The sequence below is a fragment of the Crocodylus siamensis genome, chromosome 5 (genome assembly GCF_052110815.1).
Source record: "Crocodylus siamensis isolate JL-2025a chromosome 5, ASM5211081v1, whole genome shotgun sequence".
Classification (NCBI taxonomy): Eukaryota; Metazoa; Chordata; order Crocodylia; family Crocodylidae; genus Crocodylus; species Crocodylus siamensis.
Genome location: NC_143399.1, coordinates 180,412,573 through 180,428,271, shown reverse-complemented (window position 1 = coordinate 180,428,271; position 15,699 = coordinate 180,412,573). Strand labels below are relative to the sequence as shown.

The following is a 15,699-nucleotide window of genomic DNA, read 5'->3' as shown; positions in this document are numbered from 1 at the left end:
TATTCCAGAGTATTTTAGGAACAAGCTAACACAATCTCTGACCATTAGAGATTGTTTTTTGAGAACTCATGGAGAACAGGGACAGTCCCTGAAGACTGGAGAAAGTCAAACATAATATCCATCTTTAAAAAGGGGAGAAAGGAAGAGCCAAGGAATTACAGACCTGTCAACCAAACCTGAATAACCAGAAAGTACATTTATCTAACATGGTGGGGTCCAAATGGAGCAGGTTGGTGAGTATCCAGTATGGGTTTTAATAGCAGGGCTATGAGAGTTAGATGCATTTTATAGTAAAAAATATATATAATCATTCTGGAAAGTTCTGGTTCTGTCATAAACCCTCCAGCTTAACATCATTTCCTCAGCTGAAACGTTTGGGTGCATATACACGAGCAGGAAGGCTGCTCAGATGCACTGTAATTTCAGCGTGGCGGAGCAGACTGGATTAATCAAGTCTGCTGGAATGTGGCAATTACAGTGCTCCAGCAGTCTCCCGCATCTCATGTATCAGTGCCCCTGCTCTTCAGAATGGGAGTGGTGGCACTTTATCTAAAGTTTGTTTGATAAGCTTTACAAAAAGTGCTCCCACCACCATCTTGAAGTTCAGGGATGCTGATACACAAGACACTCCGGGCACTTTAATTAGAGTGGCTCTGACAGCCACAGCTCCAAGAGCTGCTCTAATTAAAGCACCCCCTGGCCCACTCCCAGAGCACATGTATAAGCTTGATGTGCAGAAGCTGCAGTCTTTGAGGAGGAATTATATACGGTAATTCCCTTGCACAGTATACTTTTTGTATTGTTCCAGCACAGCTACTTTTTAGGATATTTCATTACATTACATTAGGATATGGAAGCCAGATTCTCCTCTCATGAAATGTGTTCAGTGTGAGCTGAATTTGGCCCACAGTGGGCATGTCTACACAGTGATTAATACACATTTATTTAGTACTTGTATAAATAAGTACTAAATAAATGTTCGGTAACTGGAGTTACTGAGCAGTAGTGCCCATGAACGCCTTTTAAGTGACACTACTGCACACTAGCCTAATAATGCTGTACAGAAGCATATTATCACTGTCAGTGCTGTGACATGCTACTGTGCATTATTATTTAGCTACTGCACAGTTAGCACCTTGTGTAGATGTGCCAAGTGGTAGTCTAAAAAATATATGATCTCTGCATGGTAAATCCTAATTTTGTTGATATGGTTCATATTAAAAGTGAACTCATAGTTTTATTAGGTTCAGTCATAATATCAGCACTAACTGTACTTCTAGAATTCTGGACAAGTAGAGCCCAATTTAAGGTACTGTTTTTCTCAGTACACTTGATATATAGAATCAAGAACATTCCCTCTGAAATAAGTGTTATGTTGTGAGAACTACTTCTGCTCAAGAAATGCACATTTAACTTTGGCCTACAGGCACAAATATGTAAACATAAGCTTTGTCAGTCTTTGACAACACTATCCCCCCCACCTCTTGATACTATTTCTACTCACCCTAGCCTGCATAATTCAACTGCTGTTAGTTCATCACTTGCACAAACCACAGCAGCCCAACAAGCATTTCTTCGGACTTCTTCATTTCTAGAATGCAGCAACTTAACAAGCGGTTCCAGTCCACCTGCATTTCTTAACTAGAAACAGACATAAAGAGATTGCTTCTGAAGGGTTACATTCAGCCCAGAAATGTGGATCTGTGCAAGCCCCCATCTGAAAGCCCTTAGATAAAATATAGAAGTAGATGGAGGGGATTGGAAGAACAGTTATATAAGGAGGAATATCTCTGCATGCCCTCATATTGAATATCCCTGCATGCCCTCATATTGACCCTGAAGGGAGCTTGAGTGTGGCTGGACCTACACATATGCATTCCCATTCTGCCTCTGGTCTTGTCAACCACTATATTATACTCTAAATACTGTGCATCCTGAGGTCACCATGAAGAGTTGTACAGCACTTTCTAAGTCCTGATGCCCCTGACAACTAATTTACATCATTATATCTATAAATGTTGTGTTCCCTTGTACATATGATGTTATTAATACCCATCCTTTGTGCTACAATATTTTTCCAAAGTTCTCCTGGAAATATCACTCATTCTGATTTTATTAGTGAGATATGTTTTAAATATATAAAGACAGACAGATGGATTATCCCATGCCCCTATTTCATGACCTGCCCAGCTGCCCTGACCCTTGAGAAGGCTCCAATTTATGGTGTGTGAATGTGTGAGACACCATCCTTGGATAATGAACAGAAGACAACATGTCTATTGATAAATAGGTAGGCCCAGGCTTACTTACTAGGTCCCACTAAAATTACCTTCTGTTTGAATTATATTTACTGTAGTCATGTCTGCCACTCATTAATCACAGGGTCAGTCACTATGACACCAAAGCCTTGAGGTAGATAGTAAAAGAACAAAGGAGATAAGGGTTTCCCATCTTCAAAATAGGACTGAGAGTCCTGTTGGACGCATACATTAATTTTTACTATTTCTCAAGTCTGGGAATCTAGACATACATATGTGGTGAAAGCTCATTGAAATAGGCGTTCCACAATAGATGAATTCAGCCCAATTAATTTACAAATATCTACAGCAATGAAAATCAAGATTAGAGAAACTCCTAAATATTTGACAACCTGAACAGAGCTTGCCAGAATAAAACTTTATCCATTAAAGAAGCACAAAATGACATACTTTATATGAACTGAAGGATTTTTCAGAAAAACACAAACATCAGGATTTTAAAAAAAGAAATGTAATGAATAACCAACATCTCACAAAACAGACAGGAGTTACTTCTAAGCCTCACCTCAGTTCTTGCATCAGCATCACAACCAAATGCAGCCACAGTAAGCACTGCTTTGCTTTGTACTTGGCTGTTGGTAGACTGCAGTGGTTCTACAATTGCATTCATAATGCCATGACTCTGGATGCTGAGACGTAATGGCTCCTGTATGGCCATATTTGTTAGTACTATCGCAGCGTTAGCAACAGCCCCATCTCTTTTAGCACTCAGGACATTTATTAATGGCTCAATTCCTTCAGCTTCGGCGACAGAACTAGTAAAATTGGAGAGGGGGAAATCTTGGTTACTTTAAAGTCAAATATATGTTTTTAATCTTAATGTATTAAATTTACAAACTAAATCAATACTGCATCTCAGCAGAACATGAATAAAATATTAGAAAACAGCAATAGTGATTGTTTATATCCTAAATTACTGTATGTAAATGCAACAAACATGAAAAACACTCTTTCTGGTACCAGAAATTAAACAGAATTCATTGGGTAAAACAGAGAAGCATAATCTGAACAGGTGATAAGATCTGAAACATGTGAGTTCAACCCCACTTATGGACCTCCTTCTGAGGTCTTAAGCAAGTTATTTAGTGTCCAATTCCACTTCTAGTCAAGAAGATCAGCAAATGCTCAGTAATTCTGAAATCAATCTCTTTTTTTTCTCACTATTAACTATATTGCACATATAGTTTATTTTCCTGGGCTGCAATCTTCATTTTCCCAGTGTCAGGGATAACCTGGGTGGCCATGAATCTAGTGCAGCGGTCCTCCATCACCTCTTCTCAATGTGGTGATCTGTATAGTTACCTGAGTTAGCTCTCAATGAGGTAGCTTTTCGGTACTATAAGCAGTGTAACTTCTTGACTAAAGAGCTCTGTGGAGTAAATTAGCCTATGTGGCACTTTGTACTAATGCTGCTATACTGCTTCTAGTAGCTGAACTAGCTCAGGTACCTCCACATGGTACTGCATTGGGCAGTGAGGGCATACACTGTAGTCCCTGGAAGCTGTATCAGGGCAAGAGGTGGGAGCTGAAAGGAAAAAGGTTAGAGCATGCTGAGCTCCAAAAATCCCTAGAAGATTCACACTGCAGCTGAGAACTGATTTAGAACGTGGCTTTCGCTACATTGTGGGCCAATCCACCCCTGCTCTGCCCTCAAGGGAGAGGTTGCAGACAGCTCCTTTTTTTGGTGCTCTCACCTCTTGGAGCGATGGTCACAGTCTGGACACCCTAGTTGTGAAGTAGTTTTTCCTAATGTTAAGCCTGAAATAGGCCTGAAACAATCTTCCAGGAGTCTGTGACCATTACTCCAAGTTTTCCCCCAGGGTGCCCTGGTGAACAGTTGTTCACCGAGCCCTAGAAGTACAATTCTGATGTAGCGGTAAGCCGCTACCAAGTACCCTCTCAGCCGTCTCTTTTTCAGGCTGAAGGGTCCCAGGTCCCTCAGCCTTTCCTTATGTGGCTTGCCATGCAAGTCTCTGATCATATGGGTAGCCCTTCTCTGGACTCTCTCAAGCTTTACCACGTCCTTGTTAGAGTGTAGAGCCCAGAACTGAACACAGTACTCCAGCTGCAGTCTCACCAATGCCAAGTAGAGCCAAGTAGAGCAAGAGAATCACTTCTTTGCAATAGTTTTGCTGGTTTTTCTGGCAATGTATCAATTGATGCATGCCAGGGTATTGCTGGCCCTGCTGGCTACAGCATTGCACTGCCAGCTCATGTTCATACTGTGGTCAATTATTACCCGCAGGTCTGTGGTGGCAAGTGATGGGGATCTTCAGTCCCGCTGCCTGATGAAAGGCAGCAGTTGCACAAGCACCCATGTCATGAGTTTCGCCTGTCAGCAGCGAGAGGTGCAGAGCCCCAGAACCCCTGCACCTATCTCCTTTACAGCTGGCAGGCTTCGTGGCCACAGCAGGGCCTAGCTGGCCTGCAGTTTTCACACTGCTCTGCCTCAACACAGATACAGTCCCACAAGCACCCGTGTCATGAGTTTTGCCTGTCAGCAGCTAGGGGTGCAGGGCCCCAGAACGCAGAACCCCTGCACCTATCTCTGTCGGGGAAAACCGAAGGATCGGGCCCCAAGGTCACGGTGGGCCGGGGTGGCAATTAGATACGGACAGGTGGGATTAGCGGCGTAGAGTCTGGAGTTAGGGACTCGGAGCGGATTGAGAAAGACAGGTGAATTTATTTGACTTACGCTTCAGGCGTAGGCAGAAAGGTCTTCAGTTACAGTTGGAACACAAACAAACAATTAACAACAAAGGGGTCTGTTGGCCCACGAGGTTCAGTCCGAAGACCTAGTCCCAGGGCTGGTCAACAGCTCATAAATGGGGATTACAAACAACGAAACAAACAATAAAACGAACTGTAACACGGTGATGATGAACCGCGTGACGCCAGTCCACAGCAATGGACAAATCGGGTGGTCGAATGAGAAAAGCTGAGGTCAGTAGCCAGAAGGTGATGCAGTGGAGACGTCAGTTGGAGGGATGAGCAGAGTCGTAGGTGGTGAAGAAAGCCGAGGTCTATGATCCAGAACCGGGTTAAACAAAGTCCATAGGGTGATCCGAAATCGTAAGCCGTTAATCAGTTCGAAAGGTAAGTCAGGAAGCCAGATGAACGTAGTCAAAACCGTAATACAATAAGCAATATGAAGCCACCGAAGGAGGAGATCAATAGGCCCTGAAGCCTGACTCAGAGAACAGTCCCTGCAGCAGCAGCCTCTGTCTCTGGTCCACGCGATCTCCCCCCGAGGGAGGGGCTCACAGAACTTTTATATCAATTTAGTAGCCAATCAACGTGCTCTCCGCAGAGAAATTTCTAGTCCGATTACCTCATGTCAGGTTCTGACTGAGCATGCTCTCAGTCAGGAGCTGACACAATCTGAGCATGTCTGTGGGGAAAGTAGGTCAACAATGATTGACAGCTCCGCAGGTCACCCAGGGGGCAAGGACTGGGTGAGCCTTGGAAATTTCCACTCACAGCTTCAAACCGGGCATGTCAGTTTAACCTCTTCTGTGCTGGCAGCACATACTCAAAAAATTTCCATGACAATCTCCTTGAAAGCTGGCAGACTTTGTGACCTCAGCAGGGGCTAGCAGGCCTGCAGCTTTCACCCTGCTGCGCCTTAACACACAGTGTCACTCATGTCATGAGTTTTGCTTGTCCACAGCTTAAGGTACAATTTCCCCCAAACTCCTGAACCTATCTCCTTGAAACTTGGCAGGCTTTGTGGCCTCATTAGGGGCTAGCATGCATGTAGTTTTGACCCTGCTGTGGCTTAACACATACACGTGACATGAGTTTTGCTTTTAAGATTTTGGGGTGCAGTTTTCCCAACCCCCCTATATGTATCTCCTTGAAACTTGGCAGACTTCATGCCCTTACAAGGAGCTACTGTTCCTGCAAGTTCCATCCAAATCCGGTGAGAAATGACAAAGTTATAGGCTGTTTCAACCTTCCCAATAATAGCCTATGGGCAAAATGTCGAAACAGCTTCAAAACATTCCAAATTGCCTCGTTTTGTTTCGAGGCTGTTTTAACAATACCTGTTTCATTTCAATTTCACTGTTTTAACCTCGAAACAAGTCAAAACAGCATTGAAACAAAACTGGCAGTGAAATTTCACACAGCTCTACTAATCATGGGTTGTTGCTGGATAGAACTTCATGACTTGAATAAACACGCAGAGCTATGAACGTGTCTGGCCAGTGCACAGCTTACTGGGCACACTCAATAGCTGCATGGATGCTTATGTGTTCACACTGAATAGGGAGTAGGGTCACACAATATGCGTACATGCCAAAAATGTCAGATGGCTAGAAAACTCCCATTTGGGCATGTGCCGTGAAATAAGATTCTGCCTACAAGGAGAAACTTTCAGACGTGAAAAGTTTCTTAAAAATCATTCTGCAACAGCAACCACATTGGAAAAACCAGAAAACAAGATGAATACTGCAAATATTTTACTCCGGGCTACCCAAATAACTTTCACCCTGAAGCCCAAGTTGGAAAGAACTATTTAATCTTTTAGAAAGCAATGTCTAATGAAAAGAGCTGGTACAAACTGGGAAATAAGAATAATGTAGACTGCTGGTATTCAGCCACTGGTCTGCAGTCTAGATCCAGCCCCTGACACCCATCATTTGACTTGCAGGGCTCCCAAAAAGTCTGTGTGCTAGATTGGGTGCACAGGGCCTGCTCCCAACATACAAGACTGGACAGGGGTCCCAGGGCCCAATTCCAGCATGTGGTGCCAGGCTTGATCCAGCCTGCAGACCAGCTCCTGCACTATTCATCTGGCCTGCAGAGCCAAATCCTGGAGCACCACTGATATACAGAAAATGTTCATTATCATTTCCCTATTCAACATCTGGAATAAAGAAAAAATCCTGAATGTAGCTGGTGACATCACCTGTTAAAGTATTCAAATCTTGATTTTTCCTGACTCAAGCCCCAAGAGAGAACTTGGATTGGACCAAGGAAGAAACTGCTGTCCTGCTCCCAGAAAAGCTCAGTCATTCTTATGGAAATATATACCATTTTAGGCCACCAGCCCACTACAGACACTTTCCGGGAACATACAAGTCTATCAACCGTTGACAAAACCAGACAGGTAGGCCTAGAGCTTACTTCCTTAAAACACTTTTAAGGTACTTGTTCCTTCTGTATATTAAGGCATTAATTCTCTTTTTTGCCAAGACCCCCTTCCATGCTAGACTGGATGGATTTCTAATTTCATCTGCACCAATAAGCACCTCATTTCTTTTTACTATTAATCCTAGTGTTCCTATTGGAAACATGCTGTTAAGAACTGAGTCCTTTCTCTCATAAGTTTATATATGATGTTTGATCAAATGATTTGAGGCATATGTCCAACTTACTATCTTTTCTTAGTAATTTTACATTAGGATCATCTGTTTATTAAACAAAAAGTTGGCAATGCTCTTAACACAGAAAATGTGCAGATGGCAATTTGAATTTTTTCTTGTGATTTCTTATTTATATCTCTGGTCTTTCTCTAAAAACTAAAAAAAAACCCAACTCCCCCACTACCAGTATACCTACTGTTTTCCTGCAACAGAGAAGTTTGAAGTTTTTGAATAGGTTTGGCAGTATATCAAACTGCTGATAAAAGGATACATGAGCATTACAAGAAATTTCATTCTGCCAATGGAAAAGAGGGGTAACATCAGTTAGAACTTTAGACCTGTACATTTCAGTCCTGGGTTTGACTTTTGTATAAGTACACTCTGAAACTTGGTATATTTGGTTTTGCTGTTGCCACAGTCTAATTAAGTAATACACACCAGAGAGCCAGAAGTAATGTTCTAAAGAATACTAAAAATTCCCACCAAAGAACTAGTAACCAAAAAACAAAAACCAAAAAAAACCCCCATACTAAAAATCAACCTAGCAGACAATGGGAATTGAGGTACTTGAGGTACTTAAATACTTAGGGGGACTAAAAACCTAAGGAAAAGCCCTGCACAGTTGCGTAATTGGGGATGAGAGTTGTAAAGAAGAAGGACAGTCCCATGGTTAGAGCATCAGCCTGAGAGAGAGACCTCTGGGCAATTATTTGCCGTGACAGTCTGTCTCTAGATCTTGGGCAAGTCACTATCTCTCTCTCTCTCTCTCTTGCTCTCTCTCTGCGTGCAAAAAAAAAAAAGAAATTATAGTACTACCCTACCTCAGAGGAGTGTGGAGGCATAAATACATTAAAGATTGTGAGACTGGACACTACCAGTAGACTCAGTGTTACAGTTGGATGTATAGGACTTTATCCTCTTAAAGCCCTGTGGAAGGAGGCACCTCGGGCGCCACAGTGCTTGTTCTTCCCTATCTTCAAGGATTAGCTTCTCCAAAGGAGCTGGAGAGAAGCCTCCTCTCCAAGGATGTTGTAGCAACAACTTTCTCTCTGCTTCTTCCAGAGTTCTAGGAATACATTTGCTTTATGCTTCATTCCCGGCCTCCCTGGGGTGGCACACTTCAGCACCAGCCCCAAGTTTGGATTATGTTTTACAGGCATAAGAGAGGCTCACTTTTGGTTAGGAAAAAAAGCCTGAATATGCAAAATAGTAAATTATACAAATTCTGAGATCATTTTCCATTCAATTTTACAGCTTCAAGAAGAAGCAAGTTACACAGTTACAGAGGAGAAAGGACCAGGAGAATGGAAAAAAGATGACAAAAAAGATTATGTTGTATATACAAAGCATCTTCTGTATTCCTTTGAAAACCAGGTCATTTCTTTAAACCCTCTAGTAGTATTCTCAGACAAAAACCTCATGGATATGGAGCAATATCTGAGAGTAATCTCAGGCTGTAATCTATGACTAAAATCATGACAAGAACATAATCCAAAAATAAATGTTATAAGTTAAATAATTCAGAATTAACATTAAACTTTAAACAAATTAATTTAATGTTAAGGTTAAGGTATGTAATACAAAGTTAAGACAGACAGCCTTGTAATGAGGCCATGTTATAATCATACAATTATAAATAATGCATTTTAGCATTCATGGTCTCAGACTAGATAAAACTTAATTTTTAAAGACTTCTTTTTTCAGTTTTTCTCTTATGGTGTTACCAAAGGACAGAGTTAAAGGTCTGTCACCAAATACTAAGTTTCATAAAAAAAACCATTTTAAAATGGATTTCAACTCACAAATTTATTAACATATTTGTAATTTACCAGAAAAATAATTCTCAGCTCAATGAATAAACGTTTAAGTTTGAGGAAGATAGCACTATTTTTTATGTGAAACAAAAGAACTGAATCACTGCTTTTAGTGTACAATTCAATTCAATTGTAATAAAACTATGACTGGCACATATAAGAAAATCAGTTTTTATAAGATGTTTGGAAGGAAGAAACACAATAGGCAGAATCCTATTAACTTGGCTGAGTATGCAAATTAGTGTAGATTTTGTATATGTTGCAGGTACATGACCAAAATGTAGGTGTGATTTTACTGCTCCGAGGGTTATGAGTGCCCTCATTATATGCACTGGGAGATGCAGAGATGTCTCTAGAGGACAATTTCACACCTGCCCTCCCATAAAGAAAGGCAGTGCACCCACTCTTGAAGCCTGGTCAGCTGCTTATCACTCATGTAGGTTGCACAATATCTGGAGCTGCTCTCAGTAGCTGTAGAAAAAAGCATCCCTGATAAGAAGATGGTCTCAGACATGCATGGCTCTGGGTTAAAAAAGGGTAAGCTGCTTACTCTCAGTCCCAGGTTGTACAGGAGAAGCCCTTGCTGCCCACATAGCTGATTAAGTTAGGAAGTCTGAAACAGGGCAACTTAGGTGCCCAGAGATTCAGCTGATTTTGCTTCCCTTTTGGCGCACAGCCCAGGAAATTTTAAATTCTACACACACCCCTAATCTAGATACACAGTGGCTGTGCACTGAGGTACAGAGCCAACTTAGCAGAGAAGACAGAAAGAAAGTCCCATGATGTTCCTCTACGTCACCAAAACTTCATCTCTGAGGAGCTACAGGCCCACCAATGACTTTATGGCCCAACACCTGAGGGGGATGGGATTCCTTCTGACCCCCACAGTGAGCATGTCTGCCTGTGGGGAAAATTTCAGCAGCAGGTCAACCCCATGGGAGCCCAGAGATGGACTGTAGAGTCCATCTAAAAGAAGTGGAGCGACTTGAGGTGGTTGGCCAAGACACTTCTCTAACATGGCGTACTGGAGGTACAGAAGAGCTTTGACCAAGGGGCCTTTATCCACGTATATGTGGAAGCTTCCAGTCACTGGAGGCCAGCAGTATTCCCAAGGTCAATGCAGCACTGATATACCACCAAAGACAGAGTAGGTACAGCAGGGGTCTGGGAATGGCATTTTGCCTTGTTAGGCTGAGCAGGCATAGAGCATATGGCCCAGCATATGACAGTGGGGGAAGTGTTGTGAGGCATCCCATCAAATGACATGACCCCAGGGTCACCTACACTGCCCTTGGTCTGGGCCAGCCTGGGCACAGGCCTACATTCTCCTTGCCCACAAGCCATCACCCTTTGCCTGACTTCAAGTACTCCCTCCCACTCCCAGGACAGCAGCAGTGTCATGTGTCCTACAGCCCCAAGGGTGTGTGTACAAGACTCCTACAGCCCCAGTGGTGGTGAACATAGCACAGTCTGCTGGATAGTTCATTGAAGGAGCCTAGAAACCCAACAAAATTTTCATTTTACTTCAAAGCCACCCATGCTGGCTCAGAGGAACTCAGCCCTGAGGTGCCTGGCCCAGATCTCTGTTCACTTGACACACCATACACTACCTCTGTTACAGAGGTAGGTAAAGCATCATGGGATAATACATCCCACTTGACACCAGTGGTTCCAGGGAAAGTGAGCCCCTGGGCACTGGCGCTGCTGCAAGGTTCTCAAGAGTGGTCTCTAGACAAGTTAATCAACCTGCACTCCCTGCTATAGCCAGCCTAGGAGTCCTCTCTACCCTGAGCACTCCAGGGCACTCCATCCCTCAGGATAGGTGTCCCAAATTCCTTCTGCATTGTCCTGCAGCTTGAGCAATGGGACACACAGGGAAACAGGCCAGGAAGGATGAATTTGTGTGCCTCGTTGTTCAAATCACGCGGACAATGCAGGAGGTGGCAGGCCTGCGACTAGTACCGTGTTTCCCCGAAAATAAGACATACCCATAAAATAAGCCGTAGCAGGATTTCTACGTATTTGTGCAATATAAGCCATACCCCGAAAATAAGACATAGTGATAGGCGTGGCTAAGCGTACCGGCGCGAAGCGGTAAATAAGACGGGCAGCCCTTCTCATTTGCCCCATCGTGACAGCCGGCCCGGTGCGAGGTCCGCGTCCCGACTTTGACCGCGGCCGCCCCCGCCCCCACCCCCGCGCGGCCATGCTGTGGGAGCGCGTGCGGCGCCTGTCCGTGGAGCTGGACCGCCCGGCCGAGGCCCTGCCTCCGGCCCCGCCCCGCCCCCGGCCCGGCCCGCGCTCCCTTGCCACAGGCGGCACCTACCTACCTACGTTCCAGAAGAAGACGACTTAATTGTATTTGAATAAATGTAGATTGTTGTACTATACTTAATAAAAATAAGACATCCCCTGAAAATAAGCCATAGTGTGTCTTCTTGAGGAAAAATAAATATAAGACAGTGTCTTATTTTCGGGGAAACACGGTAGTTGCAAGTAAAGGGAGCACAGTCTTGGGCTAGGGACAGACGTTCAAAAAGCCTGAGCCTGAATTTATTCAATCTTTGCAGGTTTGTCTAACCTGCAGAAATTCAACTGATTTGCAAGTGGACAGACATCCACTATTCATTCTGGAAATGTATGCACATGCCTGCAGTAGCTCAGGCCAGAAGCCTGGGGGCACTAGAGCAGCCCTCACTTCCCTTCCACAGGGAAGCTGAGCTGGGAAAGGGGGAAAGGGGTGTGGCCAGGCCCTAGCAGGCCTGAATATGACTGAGGAGGGGTCTCAATCCCCACCTTGGCCTGCAGGGTTAGGAAGGTGGGGAAAGAAGGAGTGTGGCCAGGCAGGGGCATGCTAGGGTTACCATATTTCCGGGTTCAAAAAAGAGAGGACACCTGTAATTGGGGGGGAGGGGGAGAGGCAGGGGGAATATAAGGGGGCACAATAACATGTTGGTGCCCTGCCCCTGCCCATTCTGTTGCCCCTCACTGAAATGCCACCTGCCCCCCCCACCCCCACTGCTGTCCCTCACTCCAGACCCTCTGACCCCAGCCCTGCCAGTGCCCCTCACTCCCAAACAGAAGTACCCTGCCCACCCCCCTGCCCCCACTCCCTGCTGGTGCCTCTCACTTCCAACCTGCAGCCCTCTGGCTCTGCCAATGCCCTGCACACCCAAGCCACAGTCACCTATCCCATGCCCTGTGCCCCTCACTCCTGATCTGCAGCCACCTGTCCCCCTCCCAGCCCTGCCAGTACCCCTCACCCCAGACCTGCAGTGCCCCACCCTGCCCTGCCCTGCCCCCCAGCTCTGCTGGTGCCCCTCACTCCCCACCCACAGCCTCTGCCCCCCCACAGCCTCTGTCCCCCAACCCTAACGGTGTCCTGCACTCTGAACCCACAGCCTCTGCCCCCACAGCCCTGCTAGTGCCCCTCACTCCTGACCCGCAGACCCCTGTCCCCTCACCCTATGGCCCAAGCAGTTCCCACATCGTATGCATGCAGACTCTCTCTCTCTCTCGCTTTCTGTCTCTTTCCTGGGAGCTTGCTAGAGCCTGCACAGGGAGCATGTAACCCCTGACAGTCAGTCATGTTGCCCTCTGCTCCTAGCCCCAGGTAGCCAGCCCAAGAAAACAGAAAAGCCAGATGTTTTGCTCTTATTTTAAAACCCTGCCTGGACGCAACACAGGGGGCCGAAAAAGAGGAAATGTCCAGGAAAACCCGGATGTATGGTAACCCTATGTCCAGACCCCTGTGGCAGGGGAGAAGAAGGAGGAGGACAGCCATGTCTGCTGCAACAGCTCCCTGACAGCTGGGAGAAATCCAGGCACACAGCTCTGCTGTGGGGTGGGGAGAGGGGCTCTGTGCCACGCTGCCCAGTCCCAAAGGGGGACTCTTCCTCCTCCTCTCCCCACTGCAGGGTGGGGAGGGGGCTCTGTGTGGTGCTGGAGAGACTCTTCCACCTCCTCATTCCTCCCCTGCACCCTCTGCCACCATGGGGTGGGGACAGGGGCTCTGTGGTGTGCTGCCAGGCCCCAGAAGGGGACTCTTCCCCCTCCTCCTCCTCCATCTTCCGCACCTCTGCTTTCTGCCACACTGCTCAGCCCCAAAGGGGACTTTTTCCTCTTCCACTTCCCCCTCTCTCCCTATGGGGTGGGGAAGGGGGCACTGTATAGTGCTGCCTGGCCTCAGGGGGGGACTCTTCCACCTCCATCTCCTCCCACCATGGGGCAGGGAGAGGGGCTGTGTGCAGTGCTGGAGGGGAACTCTTCCTCCTCCTGCTGTCCCCCTTACCACTGCTGCAGGGTTGGGGGGGGGGGCCGGGCTCTGTGTGGTACTGCCCAGCACAGCCCAACCTGGGCATGGGGAGTGGCTATCACTGAGCTGTCCCTAAGACCCGGGCTGGCCCATTCAGCCCCAGCCAAGGCAGCTGTACGACAGGCCTGTGTCATGGGTGAGACCCTCCCCAGAGGCTGCAGCTGAGTAACAGGGAAGCTGAGCCCTATCAGTGAGAGCAGCCTAGCTCAGTGTGCATGGGTGGCAGCTAGCAAGGCAACAGGCTACCCGGGCCAGCTTAGAGGCACCATGGGGGTTCATGTGTCTGCAGCAAGCCCCGTGAGAGGCACTAGCTGACCACCTTCTCCTGCACTCCCTGCTATAGCCAGCCTGGACCACCACCCACTGAACCCCTACCCGCCCACTGCCCAACCCCAGTACCACGCTCACTGCCAACACATCTCATAAGAATGTTTTTATTCTCCTCACATCAAACAGAGCCTCCTCCCCTTCCCTCCTCAACAAACACAGCCCACCTTCCCCCTCCCTCCTTAGCACCCACTCCACCCACCAACAATAACACACCCTCTTCCCTATGCAAATTATTTACAAAATGTACTTTGTGTGTGCCATCCCAGGGTGGGAGTGCCTATGGGGCAGAGTCCAAGGATAGGTGGCCAGAACCCTGGTTTCTGGCTGTTCCCCCACAGGTGTGCATGGCATGGTGAGCCCAGTAAGGTAGGGGTCTCACCCAGGGGCGATGGCAGGTGGTGGTCCCCTGGCATGGGTGAATCCCCCTCTGGCAGCCAGTATCCAGGCCCAACAGGGCCAGCATGCAGTCCTGGCTCCATTGCAGGCAGCTCTGGCTCCATGCCCATGTGGATCCAGGGTGAGTGGCAGACCTGGGCAGGGGCTGGGCCAGGGGCCTTCTGCTGGGTGGCAGGTGGCTGCCAGGGGGCAGGCAGGGCTAGAGCCAGGAGTTGGGCAGCAGGTGACATGAAGGCAACTGCCAGGGCCACAATGGTGTCCAGCAACTGGCAGTTGTCATCCATGGCCTGCACTGCCTTGGGCAGGATGGTGTTCTGCTCAGCACCACTTCCACCCACTCACATTCCAGGGCCAGGAGCTGCACTCAGAACTCCAGGTCCTTTCAGTCCTGCGCCTCCTCATGCTGGTCCCGTGCATCCTTGCAAGTGATGTCCTCTGCCCTCCAGGCCCATGAGGATAGGAGGGCGATCCAAGCTGACCTTGACAGGCTCAGGAAATGGGCAGATGAGAACCTGATGGTGTTTAACACTGAAAAATACAAGGTTCTCCACCTTGGGAGGAAAAACCTACAGCATCCTTATAGGCTCGGCAGTGCTACACTGGTTAGCATTACAGATGAAAGGGACTTGGGGGTCATGATTGACCACAAGATGAACGTGAGCCTGCAATGTGATACTGCAGCTAGTAAAGTGAGCAAAACACTGGCTTGCATCCATAGATGCTTCTCAAGCAAATCCCGGGACATCATTCTCCCATTGTACTCGGCCTTGGTGAGGCAGCAGCTGGAGTACTGCGTCCAGTTTTGGGCTCCACAATTCAAAAAGGATGTGGAGAAGCTTGAGAGAGTCCAGAGAAGAGCCACATACATGATCAGAGGTCAGGAAAACAGAATTTACGACGACAGGCTGAGAGCCATGGGACTCTTTAGCCTGGAAAAGTGCAGGCTCCGGGGTGATCTGATGGCCACCTATAAGTTTATAAGGGGTGTTCACCAGGATCTGGGGGAACAATTGTTCACCAGAGCGCCCCAAAGGACGACAAGGTTGAACGATTATAAACTCCCGCAAGACTGTTTCAGGTTGGACATAAGGAAGAATTTCTTCACTGTCCGAGTTCCCAAGGTCTGGAATAGCCTGCCACCAGAGGTGGTTCGAGCA

At 46.9% G+C, this 15,699-nt stretch overlaps 1 protein-coding gene across 3 annotated transcripts in view; it reads right to left on the bottom strand.

Annotated features, from left to right (window-relative positions):
- ARMC3 (armadillo repeat containing 3) overlaps positions 1–15,699 on the bottom strand; it is an 86,184-nt gene that overhangs the window by 25,411 nt on the left and 45,074 nt on the right. For all 3 annotated transcript variants that reach the window (XM_090049844.1, XM_090049845.1, XM_090049846.1), the window contains exons 8-9: positions 2,824–3,073; positions 1,505–1,641 (exon numbers count right to left, since the gene is read on the bottom strand). In XM_090049844.1, coding sequence (XP_089905970.1) covers positions 1,505–1,641; positions 2,824–3,073 — 387 coding nt within the window. The remainder of the gene's footprint in view (positions 1–1,504; positions 1,642–2,823; positions 3,074–15,699) is intronic.